At 57.6% G+C, this 14,500-nt stretch overlaps 1 protein-coding gene across 1 annotated transcript in view; it reads left to right on the top strand.

Annotated features, from left to right (window-relative positions):
* The window catches only part of FOXP4 (forkhead box P4), a 59,229-nt gene extending 45,493 nt beyond the window's left edge, over positions 1-13,736 (top strand). The window contains 13 exon segments of the mRNA XM_037842999.1: positions 1,520-1,667; positions 1,797-2,010; positions 2,303-2,376; positions 2,379-2,406; positions 3,167-3,254; positions 3,994-4,077; positions 4,234-4,405; positions 4,491-4,567; positions 5,495-5,596; positions 8,919-9,040; positions 10,489-10,555; positions 11,113-11,282; positions 12,554-13,736. Coding sequence (XP_037698927.1) covers positions 1,520-1,667; positions 1,797-2,010; positions 2,303-2,376; positions 2,379-2,406; positions 3,167-3,254; positions 3,994-4,077; positions 4,234-4,405; positions 4,491-4,567; positions 5,495-5,596; positions 8,919-9,040; positions 10,489-10,555; positions 11,113-11,282; positions 12,554-12,701 — 1,494 coding nt within the window. The 3' untranslated portion in view covers positions 12,702-13,736.
* Positions 13,737-14,500: the final 764 nt, after the last annotated feature.

The raw sequence follows: 14,500 nt of genomic DNA, 5'->3' as shown, positions 1-14,500 counted from the left end.
AATCCCATTGTCACCCCTCATAAGCTACATTTTTATACAATCATCTTCAAGATTCAGGAGCTCTGGGTTGTAGTTTGATAGTTTCAGGAATTTACTGCTAGCTGTTCCAATACGTTAGAACCTAAAAAGGGTTATCTATGTTGTGCGTAAGACTGCCCACCAGAGTGACCTCTCGGCTCCTTTGGAATCTCTCAGCCACTGAAAGTTATTTCATTTCATTTCACATCCCCTTTTTGGTCAAGATGTTCTCTATCCCACTATGCTGGGTCGATTCCTTCTCAGGAGTCATATTGCACGTTGGCAGGGGTATATACACCCCTGGGTGTCAGATCCCACGTAGGGGGGGTCAGTCCTCTACTTTTCTTCCTGAGAATCTTTCTGTCCCCCAGTAACCCCACCCGCAGCCTGCCTCAACTTCTGCTGTTTGCAGTGTCCTGCCAGTCCCTCTCCAGCCACCCCTTCCCTTACCCCACAGGTCTGCTCTCAGAACTCCCCCAGCCACTCTTCCCGCCCCATCTGGGCCACAGCCTCCTGAGCTTCCATCCCAGGCCCTGCAGTCCAGACCCCTTCCCCACCCCTGTGTCCCGAACATGCACCTCCCTCTTGCTGTCCAAACCGTGGCCAATTCTAAGTTGCCTCTTCCCCGAAGGTTGCCCTGATGAAGCCCAGTCATTCTCTCCCGCTCTCAGGGAGCCCTCCTCCCAGCAGTCTTGTAATTGCAGAATTATCTGCCTGTAAATCTCTTGTCTCCTTATTGAATGGCCAGCCCTGCATCCCACCCCACCCCCAGGGCAGGCAGGCAGAGACGTCCCTGACTCCCAGGCACTAGGGCATGCTTGGCTCCTGGGGCTCAGAAGACTTGCTGACAGCCTGACTTGTCAATGCCTGTGTGCAGAAGTAAAGGGGGGTGGGGGAGTGGGCGTTGCAGGCACGCAGGGGCAGTGGAAGTGTGACTGTTCCCTGAGCCTGGGTTCCGGTGACCAGCTGATCTTTTCAAGTCCCGTCTGATTCCTTGATTCTCTGTATCTAAGAAGCAAGAGAGGAGAGGAGCTAGAGGAGAGAAGGACCCCTCCCAAGATCGGAAGGGGGGCACCCCGGGCATGTGGGAAAGGGTGCCCGCCAGGCGGGAGTGGCCCCCAGAGTCTGACAGGCTCATCGATCATTGTGATGAGAGGGGCTCCCCGCCAGGCGCTCACACAGCTGCGGTGCGGGGAGCTGGAGCAGCGGGAGGAGGGCGGGCAGGAGGAAGTGGGGGAGGGAGGGCGTCGTGCTGCGTGTCTGGCTCTGTGTGTGTGTTTGCGCGCGTGCGTGCGTGCGTGCATGCGTGTGTTTACTGCGAGGCGGCATGCAGCCCTATGGCAGCTGGGCCGGGAGCAGAGAAGCTGCTGCTGCGGACGCCACAACGGCAGCTCCGGGGGCTGACAGGCCCTGGGAGGGGGTGGCTGCAGGGTGGGGGCCAGATGGCATGCCCGAGGCTGATGGCACCCCTCTCTGCCCACCCCCTCGGGCCCCCCACCAGGCACTGGGGAACAAGCAGCTGGCCTTCCAGCAGCAGCTCCTGCAAATGCAACAGTTGCAGCAGCAGCACCTGCTCAACCTGCAGAGGCAGGGGCTTGTCAGCCTGCAGCCCAACCAGGCCTCGGGGCCCCTCCAGACCCTCCCACAAGGTGAGCATCCCGCGTCCCCCTCCCCTCTGCACCCAGTCCCGCGGCCCTCCCTGGTACCCAAGGGTGGGAGCCCCTCCTCCCAGGGTGTGTTCCTGGGACCCCATCCAGCCTCCCCTCTCTCTCCTGCAGCAGCCGTGTGCCCGACGGACCTACCCCAGCTGTGGAAGGGCGAGGGTGCCCCTGGGCAGCCCGCTGAGGACAGCGTCAAGCAGGAGGGGCTGGACCTCACCGGCACGGCTGCCACCACTACCTCGTTCGCTGCTCCCCCCAAGGTCTCACCCCCCCTCTCCCACCACACCCTGCCCAACGGACAGCCCACTGTGCTCACACCTAGGAGAGACAGGTACGGGGGTCTGGGCCGGGAGGGAGCACTGCAGACCTGCCCATGGGAATACCTGGGCCCTGAAGGAGGGGGTCCTGGTGGGGGCCTGGAGGGAGGGGTTGAAGATCAGGGGCCCGTAAGTTTTCCCCCTTTCCCAAGGCACACCAAAAGTGTTTGTAGGATGAGTGCTCAGCCTCTGGGGAGCCAGTAGGAGGGACAGAAACATCACCAGCAGGGGACCTAGGGCTGAGTTGGTCCTGGCCTGCTGGGGTCTTCACGGTCCCTGACCACCACCTCCCTCCTGTCCTCCCAGCTCTCCCATGAGGAGACCCCCGGCTCCCACCCCCCTCTATGGACATGGAGAGTGCAAGTGGCCAGGGTGTGAGACCTGTGTGAAGACCTGGGCCAGTTTATCAAGTAGGTATCACCCCTCTCCCCCCCCCCCGTGTCCCCAGCTGCCTTTCCCCCATGGCCCCCTACCTCCCCCCCCAGCCTGTTACATAGCTTGTCCCTTCTGGGGCCTTCGGTTTACCAGCTGTCCCACCATGCTCACTCCTTCTTCTGCTCCCAGTCAACTCCCCATCACTCATTCTCACCCTGCTCTATCCCTCACCCCACTCTGTATTTGGGGCCTTTAGCCTCCTCACCCCCATCCCCAGGCTGCCAGAGCAGAATAGAGTGGGGTGTGAGGAGGGGCCCAGAGAGGTCACTTCTCCACCCCGTGCCCTCCCAGCTTCCCCCACCCCCCGACCCCCGATTCAGGCCCAGACTGATGGTTGGGAGGTGGGGCCTGAGGGGCCTCAGACAGGCAGTGCGGGAGGCGGCCAGCTGCCACGGAGTGCCAGGCTCTGTCACTGACTGATTAAACTCCGCTGTCTCCCAGACCCTTGGAGCATCAGGGTCAAACAAAGTGTTTTCACGACCTCGTCAGAGGTTTACTTAATTAGTTCATTTGCAATTAGATCTCTCTGTAGCTGGGATTTTAGCAAAGACATCAAAAGAGGCTGATGAGAAGGCAGCTTCCTCCTTCGCCCCATTTTTCCACCTCTCTTCTTGGTATCTCGTGTTCTGTCTGCTCTTCAGTCTGTGGGCAGGACTAGAGGTTAGGATGGGAGGGTGGTGACAGCAGGAAAACCTGGGCCAACTTTCTCTTCTCTGTCCCCCACTTCCTGTGAAGACACCTCAACACGGAGCATGCCCTGGATGACCGGAGCACGGCCCAGTGCAGGGTACAGATGCAGGTGGTCCAGCAGCTGGAGATCCAGGTGTGGCCCTGGAGGTGGGGGGAGGGGTCGGTGGGCTCCAGCCCCTGCCCAACCCAAAGCACTGACTTGCGTGAGTGGTCTGGGGTCTCAAGGGAAGGTCATGTGACCAAAGCCACCAACTTAGGTTTTCTAGGTTCTAATTACCATGGTTGTAAGATAAGGGCAGCTGGATTCTGAGGGGTAAACAAAAGTCGGGGGCATCTCTACTGGGAGGTCCAGAAGAGATTCGCTACATAAAAACAACATAACAACTAATGCATGGAGCACTTACCATGTCCTAGACTAAATCCTCTACCTATGGAACTCCATTCATCTTCAGACAACCATAGGTGGCGAGTGCTGTTGTTATCCCCGTTTTAGAGGTGGGGAAAACTGAGGCACAGGAGGTGAAATAACTTCCTCAAAGTCACTCAACTAGTGAGTGGCTGAGCTGGGATGAGAACCAGGCAGCCTGGCTCCCGAGTCCAAGCTCAGTAGTAGGAAGCCCAGGTACACACGGGACCATCCATCAGTTAGGCAAGTCAGCCCTTCTCTGCTTCCCTCTGGCACCTGACCAAGTGCCCTAAATGTAACTGGATTTTAGGAATTGGGGGGTGGGTGGCAGTGAGGATAAGGGGCTTTCTGAGGAGTTTGGTGATGTGGCCCATGAGGACCAGGGGAGGTGGGATGTGGGGGAGGAAGACAGAGCCTCAGAAGACAGGTCCCTGCTTGCCTCCCGGCTCACCTCCCCTCTCCACAGCTTGCCAAGGAGAGCGAGCGGCTGCAGGCCATGATGGCCCATCTGCACATGCGGCCCTCTGAGCCCAAGCCCTTCAGCCAACCGGTGAGCGACGCCCCCCTCCCAACCCACGACCCTCCCCGAACTCCCTCACAGCCCCCTGGGCCACCCTCAGGGGGCCCCCCACCCTTCAGAGCTGGCCTCAGCACCCCTCGTTGATCACAGCTGAACCCAGTCCCCGACTTCTCCTCACTCTCCAAGGTGACCATCTCAGCAGCCGACTCCTTCCCAGATGGTCTCGTGCACCCCCCGACCTCGGCCGCTGCCCCTGTCACCCCCCTACGGCCCCCAGGCCTCGGTTCTGCCTCCCTGCATAGCGGGGGCCCCGCCCGACGGAGGAGCAGTGATAAGTTCTGCTCCCCCATCTCCTCAGGTGAGGAGGGCTGTGGGGGAGGGGCGTTACTCCCCCAGCTGGGCACCCCCATCTGGCTCCTTCACCTTCTGCCTGTCTCCCCCAGAGCTGGCCCAGAATCACGAGTTCTACAAGAATGCTGATGTCAGGCCTCCCTTCACCTACGCCTCCCTCATCCGCCAGGTGAGCCTCGCAGGGAGGAGATGGGCCCCAGGGCAATGGCACCCGGCTGCACCCCCCAGCCCTGACTCCCCCACCCACCTCAAGGGCCCCAGGGCCACAGGCTAGAACTCATCCTCCCCACCCTCACATGTGCGTTTTCCTTCTCAGCTGTGCACCCTCTCACACGTTTCCTTCCGTTTCATCTGGCTCGGCATGCCTGCTGGTCTTGAGGACATGTCTCTGGACGTGTCTCTGGGGGCACACATACTCTTTCTTTTTTACTACTCACACCCACTGTGTCATTCATTGTCTCATTTCCATGTACACACACTCCTGTGAGACCCCTTTTTCTGTTCACCTTATGGTTACTCTTCTTCTGCCTCCCTCCATCTCACACAAACACACATCTACCTTTCTTCCCTCCCTCGTGTCCTTAATCCCCATGTACTATTCACACTCACACATAAACATTTACACACAGGACCTCTCTCTCTGATATCCCCCACTGGCACCACACCTCACACACATTCTCACATGTACACATACCATCTCATGCATGAGGTGCCTTTTGTCACCATCAAGACAAATTCCTAAGAGCCCCCATCCCATCTCTCTCCCAAGAATACTGCCTTCCTACCTCCTCCAGGGCAGGAGCAGTTGAAGTCATTTTCCCTCCAGAAGAAATCCTTGTACTCCTTGCAAGAGTGCACAGCCCTGGAGGCTGATGTTCCCTTTGGCCTCTAGCTGGGGGTCACCAGCCGGTCCCTCTCAGGTGACCCTAAGCACCCACCAGTCCCCTCGTCCTCACATTTCAGCAGCAGACCTCCTCTGCTCACAGGGTGGTGTGAGTTAGGGGTTCCGGTGGAAGAAAGATCCTGGGGGCAGAGCACAGGATGTCACCCTCGGAGGTTGGGACTGAGGGTCCCTTTGCTTCCTCCTTGTCCACAGGCTATTCTGGAAACCCCCGACAGGCAGCTGACCCTGAATGAGATCTACAACTGGTTCACCAGGATGTTCGCCTACTTCCGGAGAAACACTGCCACCTGGAAGGTAAGGCTTGCCCCTTCCACCCCCGCAGGGGGCCCACCCAAGATGTCTCCATATCCCTTTGAGACCAAGCCTGCCTAACAATTTGCCTCTTCCCCAAGAGGTGGTTTTGCAGAAATGGGCCATGTGTCCACCCATTCCCACCTTAGCAGGAACTGCAGAATGTTCTCTTAACTGTGTCTTAATGAACCCCTCCGTCCAGCCCTGTGCTCTTCTTTCTGGGGAAACTTCTCTTCTCTGGGTGCTGCCTCCTGAGCCCCCAAGGCTCCAGCCCCGTGAAGTAGGGCCTCCAAGAGTTGGTAATGGCTAAGCCTGGAAGGGAGTCTGGACCAAGGATCTGGGTCCCTTGGCTAGAGGCGCGTGTTCTGAAGCCCCAGGAGCAGGGAGGGTGTGCAGGTGTGGACTCGTGCTGGACGCAACCCATGGACCCACACGCCGGGCACAAGCACGGGCATTCACACACTCTCCGCCACTCCGCCCTCGGGGGCAGGAAGATAATTGTCTCCATCCAATTAGTCATTTCAACACCTTCAGCCATAAGAGCTCCCTTGGGGGACCAGAGACAGGCAAGGTGGGGGTGGGGGAACCCTAGAAAATGGGTCACAGAGATGTGGGCCAGAATGCTAAGCCATTTGTTTTTCTGTAGCCAAAATAGTATGTGTATGTCTGTTTCTATTGGGTGAGAGTATTAGGGTCTGTGCAGCAGGGTGGGAAGGGGATAGCTAAAATTGGGAGGGTGCAAGGGAAAGACAGGAGTGTTGACGCTGCGGGGAAGGTTAGACTGGGGGAGAGACCCTATTTCAGAACCTTAACTGAATCCCTGGCTCTTGAGTCCCCCTGCTGGCCAGCGCAGAAACTGCAATTAAACGGGCTGCCTCCCTCTTCGGAAAGGTTTAACAAGTGTTAAAGAGGGCCCCCTGCCCCACCGGCGCCCAGAGCAGGGTGAGGTCTACACAGGACCCAGCCTTCTCTGCCCTGGGAGTGTACTGAGTCCAGCAGGAGGGACTGCTCCATGACTTTCCACATCCCCGGCCCCAATTCCCAAGGCCTGGGAGAGAGGCTGTGAGACTGGTGATTGGCTGTGAGTGACGTCATTGACCGCCAATCACAGTCCTGTCCTCTTTCCCAGCCAGCAGGCCTCCTTAGGGTCACCTGGTCCAGTCCCCAACCTCCAGGCCTGTTTGGAGATAGGGTTTTGTAAATGGCAGCGTCCTATACAAATGTAAGGGATCATTACAATTATTTAAGGTTTTTCAAACACTTTTATTTTAATATTACTTATTAATCCTTTGCCTTTAGGAGCAGCTACATAGGGCCTCCTCTCCAGAAGACATCCTCCTCCTTGGAGGCAGAGTCCTACTCAGCACCTACTCTCCATCCTGTTCTCTCTTACATGTACCACCCACTGCAGTTTCTACTTCTTTCCTTTTCTGAGATTGGGAGAGCTGGTTTAGGTGACTGCCATAAGCCACTTGCTGCTTATTATGAAACTACTACTACCAGCCCCTATAGCCCTGCTCCTTGGCCTTCCATATCACCTTGCACTGGTTGCCCAGCCTTGGCCATCTGAGTGGTATGTCCCCTCCCTGTGGCAGTGCAGAATCCATCTCAGCTTGAGGTCCACTTTGACCTTCAGGTTTTTTGCAGCCAAGCGTCATTCATGTTACTTGGGAAATGTGCCCTGTCTACACCCAACTCTGTTTCCCTCCCATCTTCTACTTACTGCCCATTTATCTGCCCTTTGAGGTCCCTCCTCTTTCTCTCCTAGAACATTTTAGCTCCCTTCCCTCCCTCTTTCTTCTTCTCCATACCTTCCAGTGCCATCCTGAGATGCTGTCCACTTCAACAAGGGCACAGGCTTAGGCCAGGCCAGCTGCCGTTCATCCAGGGACAGAGCTGCCATCTTCCAAGCTGATGGTCCTCCCTCCCTCCCCCTGGTCCATTCCCTCCCAAGGCCCGTGTTGTGGGCCCATCCTTTTGTTACACAGCCCCCCGCCAGACCCTTTAAATTGCCGTTAATGTTTCAGCGTAACGAATTAGTCTCTCATCACGAATCAGGCTTCGAAATGAGGGAAAAAAGCCCCAGTGAGGCCATCCTCGGAAATTGGGGTCATTCTCATTTGCAAAGCGGAGGATCGGAGCCCCGTAATGCGGGCAAATTTATTCCGAGGCAGGAGCCCCGGCGTGATTAGGCCCTTTGTAATTATCACTCCAAGAGATTCCACTCCAGCCGCCCGCCTCCCTCGTGGATTAGCAAGCGAGTCGGAAAAATACACAGGATTTAATTAGAGGCAAATTAAAATTGGTAATGAAATCGGGCCAGTTGCAAGTGGCAAGAGTTGGAAGGGAGAGAGGGAGAGGGGATCTCCAGGGGCATGGGCTGCCCGCCCTGCCTGCTTTCTTCCCCGTTTAGAAATGTAAAGAGGGGACAAGGATGGAGACAAGGAGGGGAAGGCTAAGGGAGGACAGGTAACAGGGACAGGGAAGCAGGCAGACAGGGATGGTGGTGGTTGGGGGCTGGGAGAGAGCAGAGAGAGGACATACAGGGACAGGATTGAGGGACGTGGTGGGTAGTGGGCAGATGAGAGCCCTAGCCCACTCTCCCAGGGGGAGAATTGGACCAAGCACCCCTACCCTCACCCAAGTGTGTCCTACAAACCAGATGACCTCAATTCCTGAAGTTATCCTGCTGGGAGGAGGTGGAAGTGACAAGGTGACTTTTTCTCTTTTCTCTCCTCTTCCTGCCTTACAGCTGCTAAACCCACGCTCTCTTCTCCCAGTTGGTTTATTTCAATAAGTATGTATTGGGCTTCTGCTGTATACTTTGTGCCTGTTCTGAACCACAGCTCAAAGCTGGGGCTTCGAGACCCCTAGAGGTCTGTGAGGGTACAGTGAGGTTCCATGTGTTATTCCAAAACTTTTGGAAGCTTAATGGCAATTCTGCTTGTGCCTGAGATAAGGCATCCCAGATTCACTGAGACCCCAGAGCCCTGCTTTGTGCTGTATGTTATCTCCTGCTGATCAGATGCCCTGATAATCAGCTCCATGTGTCTTTGATTAATAGATGGGAAAACAAATTATTACTAACTAGATTTTGCTTAGTTGGTAGATAAGAGTTTTCCAAAATGTGGCAAGGAGAGGAGGAGGCCAATAGTAAAATGGGCTGTCAGTGGCTCCAAGGCAGAGAAGGGCCTCCTTCCCCTCCAGCCGGGTCCCCTCCCAGCCTGGCCCCTGGACCCGCTCCTCCCCCGGGCATGCTGTGTGCACTCACCTGAGCAGAGGAGGGGCTGGGGAAGCCACCTCTGAGCCTCTGTCACACCCCCAGAACGCCGTGCGTCACAACCTCAGCCTGCACAAGTGCTTTGTCCGCGTGGAGAACGTCAAGGGTGCTGTGTGGACCGTGGATGAGCGGGAGTATCAGAAGCGGAGACCACCAAAGATGACAGGGTATGTGGGCCTGGACGTGAGCACGGTGCCCCCACCTGGGGCATGAGCCTGGCCCCAGGGGCAGATGGCAGGGAGGAAAGGGGTGGAGGGTCCCAGCACAGGGTGAGGGGCGGCTGAAGTCTGGAGGTGAGGGAGGATCAGAAGGCAGGCATCTACTTAGAGCTTGCTTTGTCCTCGCTTCTGACTGAGGGAAGGAACCCGGGGGCACCTGGCACCAGAGAGACAGAGGCCCAAAGTAGCCGTGACAGGAGCTGGGACATGGGCAGGTCCCGGGCAGTGGGGATGCTGGCGAGGGAACTGCCATCCCTGGGGCCCACGCTTCCCCCAGCTCATAGGGAACTGCCCACGGCCACCACAGGATGAGCTGACCTTGAGATCCCCCAGCCCTGCTTCTTCATTTTACAGGGGGAGGAGGCCCAGAGAGGTCGAGGGGCTGGGGGGAGGCTACACAGCAGATTCATAGCACAGCTGGAGTGAGCTGACCTCCTAGTCCTTCGCTGTTTGTTCTACCATCCAGCATTTTATATGGAAACAGAGGAGCCCAGAGAGAGTTAAATCCTATTTTGGCTTCCCTTTTAGTGCCAGCACTGCCTTCTCCCCACTCACCCCCAACACCACCGGCTACCCTCTTGCTTGTGCCTCTTAGTGTGGAGGGGAGAGAAGTCTAAAGTAAGTGAGAGGGATGTGTCCTTGGGTGCCTGCTCTCCTCAAAGCTTCCTTCCCCCAGGCAAGAGCCTCTCCACCTCCAGGCAGGGTGGGGGTGTGGGAAAGGGAAAGGAAGCCGCCCCTCCTGAGCACCCTGAGCACCAGTCACCACGCTATCATCGCCAACTTGGAATCTGGAGACCTCAGTTTGCATTGTCCCTCTTCTCACCAGCTGTGTGACATGGGCCAGCTCCTTAACCTCTCTGAGACTCTTTGAAATGGGAATCCCTGTGGAAGAGGGAAAGCCTTGAGCCATTGCTTTTCCAGACCCAGCTCCCGAACACCCTCATGCAGGGATGCTTTTTGTGTGGAGCATGTGGGGACAGGCTGCGCACAGAATGGCACCAGAGTGTGGATTTTACAAATACGAGACTCTCGAGGCCGAACTCACACCTTGCTGAACATGGGGAAAGAAGGCCAGGCGCAGCATGGGGTGAAGCCAGTGCTAGGGAGGGATCCTGGTGCTCCCCCTTACCAGTTCTGCAACTGTGGAAGTGTTGCAGAGCCCCCCTGAGCCTCAGCACCCTCACCTGTGAAGGGGAGCTGTTGATGCGTGTGTGCCAGGCACACACAAGGCTGGCTCCTCCCAGGAGCTCGGCAGATGGTGGCCAGATCTGCTCACTGGTCACTGGGACAGTACCTGGCACTGAGTAGGCCCTTACTTAGGGTCGGGAGATGACAAGTGAGGAGGAAGGGAGTGTGTGAACAGACAATGGCCTTCTCTCCCCCTCCCTGTCTCCCAGGAGTCCCACCCTGGTGAAGAACATGATCTCGGGCCTCAGCTATGGAGCACTTAACGCCAGCTACCAGGTGACTGGGTCGCAGAGCCTGTCCGCTCCCCACCACCCCTGCCTCCTTGCCTTCCCTGCAGCACCCTAGGGCCTCTTGGAGACCTTCCCCTCCCTCCCCTGCAGAGGGCCTGTTGGAGGAGGGTAGGCCAGGAGGGAGGGGGCTGCCCATCCTGGTGGCCCCATCGCTGACCCTCTGCCCCACCCTCCAGGGGCCCAGCTATGAGTCACGTGGGTTGGGTGGGGGGCGGGGCCGAGAGCAGGGAATCTGGCATAACCGATGGCCTCGCCTTCCCAGGCACGTCAGTCTGGGCCCTCTGTCTCTTGGGACAGGGGATAAGCTGGGCCCAGGCTCCCAGGCTCCCAGGATGCAGGTCAGGGCCAGCGTTCTGGCCTTGGGCAGGGCGCCGTGTTCACCAGGCTGGGTCTAGGCTTGGGGGGTCGCCGAGAGAGATCTTCCAGCAGACAGGCAAGCAGAGGCAACCAGGCTCTCTGGGGGATGGGGAAGGGACGGGGACTTGGCTGGGTGGGCCCCTGCCCTGTGGAGCCCACTGACAGGGCCCCATCTGTGCCCCGCAGGCTGCCCTGGCCGAGAGCAGTTTCCCCCTCCTCAACAGCCCTGGTATGCTGAACCCCGGCTCCACCAGCAGCCTCCTGCCCCTCAGCCACGACGACATGGGCGCCCCCGGGGAGCCGATGCCCAGCAACGGCAGCAGCAGCCCCCCTCGCCTCTCCCCACCACAGTACAGGTGAGCACACAGCACGGACCCCCAGCCACCCCAGTGCCCCCTCAAACACTGGGAAGGAAGAATCTTCTTCCGGGGACTCCCCCATCTTATCACCCCACCAGTCTCTCTTCCCAGGACAATTGATGAACTCCTCCATCTTTTCCCCTCCTCCCCTCCCCCCTTCCTCCTCCCCTCTCCCTTTCTTCACTCTGTTTTCCCCCTCTCCTCTTTTCTCTCTTCTTATTCCTATCTCTTATTCTCTCCTTTTTCCCCCTTTTTAAAATTTAAATTAAAAAAAAAAATTGTAGTAGCATTCATACAACATATTTCCCGTCTTAGACAATTTCAAGTGTACAATTCAGTGGTGTTAGTTACGTTCACGATGTTGTGCTACCATCACTACCATCTATTACCAAAACTTTTCCCATTAGAAAACTCTACCCATTAAATAGAAACTTCTACCCATTAAACGTTAATTCCTTGTTCCCCACCCCCACATCACCCTGGTAACTCATAATCTACTGTCTCTGTGAATTTGCATATCTAGTTATTTCATGCCATATTTGTCCTTTTGTATCTGACTTAACACGATGTCTTTAAGGTTCACGTATCAGAACTTCATCTCTTCATGGCGGAATAATATGCCATTGTATGGATATGCCACGATTCTTCTATTCATCCATTGCTACTGTGACTAATGCTGCCATGAACTTGGATGTACAAATAGCTGTCCAAGTCCCTGCTCTCAGTTCTTTGGATACATACCTAGAAGTGGGATGGCTGGATTATGTTAATTCTATGTTAAACTTTTGGAGGAACTGCCAAACTGGTATTCCCCAGCAGCTGCACCATTTTACATCCCCACCAGCAATGCACAAGGGTTTCTGTTTCTCTACATCATCGTCAACACTTGTTATTTTCCGTTTTTAAAATAATACCCATCCTACCAGGGGTGAAGTGGTCCCTTTTTATTTTCCCTTCTACTCTCTCCTTTTTCCTTCTTTTTCTTCCTCTGCTATCTCATGCCCCCCTTCCCCCTTCCCCTCCTCCCTTCTCTCTTCCCTCTTCTTCCCAACCAAAGGCAGCCTCTGTCCCAACTCCCCTTTTTTTTGAGGAAAGCCCCTGGAAGCGATCAGACCTAAGGTGTCAGGCCCCCAAGGCTCAGGGTGTAGCATGAGGGGGGGAAGCACTTCTGGGGGCTGTGGACACCCCACTATACCCAGAGTTCTGGATGGGTATCCGGGGGATCAAGGAAAGGACCCCCGAGTGCCCACATCACCCTTCCGCTGCAGCCACCAGGTGCAGGTGAAAGAGGAGCCGGCCGAGGCAGAGGAGGACCGGCGACCAGGGCCCCCTTCGGGCCCCACCAACCCCAGCGCCGCGGGGCCCCCGGAAGACAGGGACCTGGAGGAGGAGCTGCCGGGAGAGGAGCTGTCCTGAGGGACCCTCGGGGCAGGCAGGGCAGGGGTGAGACCCCTGCCTCCCAGAACCCAGGCCCCAAACACCCCCCACTCCACAGCCCCTCCCAAACCTCAAGGCACTTCCAGGACTCAGGTGGGGGGGCCCCCTGGGCCAGCAGTTCCCAGTGTGGCCTGAGGCCAGATGCTCCGGGGCAGGGGCCTCATGCCCCTGAGAAGACACAGGAGCCCTGATCTGGGACCAGTGGAGGACGCTGAGGGCCCAGCCCCCTCCCCAGACTCCCCCCCCACCCCCGCATCTGGGCACACCTTCCCCCCCACCAGCAGCAGCCGGGCTCCTCCTCTCTCCAGCTCTCCCCTGTCCTGCCCCTCAGCGCCCTGGAGACCCGCAGGCGGGGCTAAGTCACCCCCCCCAAACCCAGGGCCCCTTGCTCCGGGATCTGGCAGTGTTTTCTGGCTAGAGGCCCCTACTCTCCTGATTCGTGTTCCCTTCCGCCTTTTCCGAACTGTGAAGAAATACAGCCCCACCCGCCAACTCCTATCCCTGCCCTGGCCTAGGTGGGGTAACTAGATGGAGTTTTGAATCATCCCCAGAAGAAACCAGCCACCTCAGCTGTGCGCATCCACCAGCCGCAGTTGGGGTGGGCACTAGGCGTGTGGCCCGTGGGGGTCCGCGGGTGCAGAGCCGCCTGGCCCCACTGCCCAGCCTCCCCCGGCGCCATGAGCCGGGACCGGGCTGAACCGGGCTTCCACCCCTGCCTGCTGGGTGCTCCGCTGCCGCCCCCACGTGCGGGAGCACAGGGAGGGGCCCACTGCCCCCGGGGTCTGTGCCAAGTGGACTTCTGGAGGTGGAGCCCCTGAAGCAAGGGAGCCACCCCTGAGCTGGAGCTGGGGCCAGGACCCCAGCCTATAAGGCAGGTAACCCCTGCCCTCGGCCTGTGGGTCCCCCCCTTCCCCGTTGCAGTCCTTCTCTCACCCTCCCTCAGCACTCCTTCCCTGCGCCCCCAGTTAAACGGATGACCAAAGACCTTTCTTATGCCGGAAGCAAAAACCAAAACTTTTTGTTGGCTTTTCCTTTGTCGCCTCCTGCACACCCTGCTCCCCACCCTGGCCCTAGGCTGGAAGCCCTCCCTCCACTTAAGTTATTGTTTTAAACCAAAGTTTACAGTGTCTGTTGGTGGCCAAGACTCTCTCCCTCCACCCCTCCTGCACCCCACCCCACCCCGAGGACCCTGGGGCTCCACAGGGCTGGGGGCCCTGCTCTCCTTCTCTCTGCTCCCACCCAGCCCTGCCTGCCTGGAGAAGGGGAGAGGGCAGGAGGGAGCAGCCCAGCACCCCGCAGGGCTCCCATCTCCTCAGGCAGTCAGCAGCTGAGCCCTAGACCCCAACCCTGGGCTGCTTCTGGGGGTTTTCCAGACCCCTCTCAAGGACCAAGTCCCTCATCACGCTGGGAGTGTGGATTCCAGCAAGGGAGCTGGAAAAACAGAGACCCTCCACAGACCCCCTATGGGGGACCCCAACATAAGGCCAGGGACTGGGTGTGTCTGATGCCCAATAACACCCCAGGCCGGGCCCCTTTGCTGAGAAGACTCCTTGGAATATTTCCCAAGAAACCCCCACATACACCCCTTCACAAGCCACCCCTCCTGAGTGGCAGGGGGCCCCCTGCCCCCTCCCCCCATGTATTCCCCACCTGTGTTCCGTTTGATCAGCACAGAAATATTAAACATCCTCTATTCACCGGGCCCTGCGTGTGTCACCAGGGTGAGGGAGGGGAGAGGTGTTGAAGCTGGGAGATGGCTCCACTCCGGGGACCTGGGG

Source organism: Choloepus didactylus, chromosome 7 (assembly GCF_015220235.1).
Source record: "Choloepus didactylus isolate mChoDid1 chromosome 7, mChoDid1.pri, whole genome shotgun sequence".
NCBI classification, from domain to species: Eukaryota; Metazoa; Chordata; class Mammalia; order Pilosa; family Megalonychidae; genus Choloepus; species Choloepus didactylus.
The sequence above is the reverse complement of the archived record's forward strand: the minus strand, read 5'-3'. Positions and strand labels throughout refer to the sequence as shown.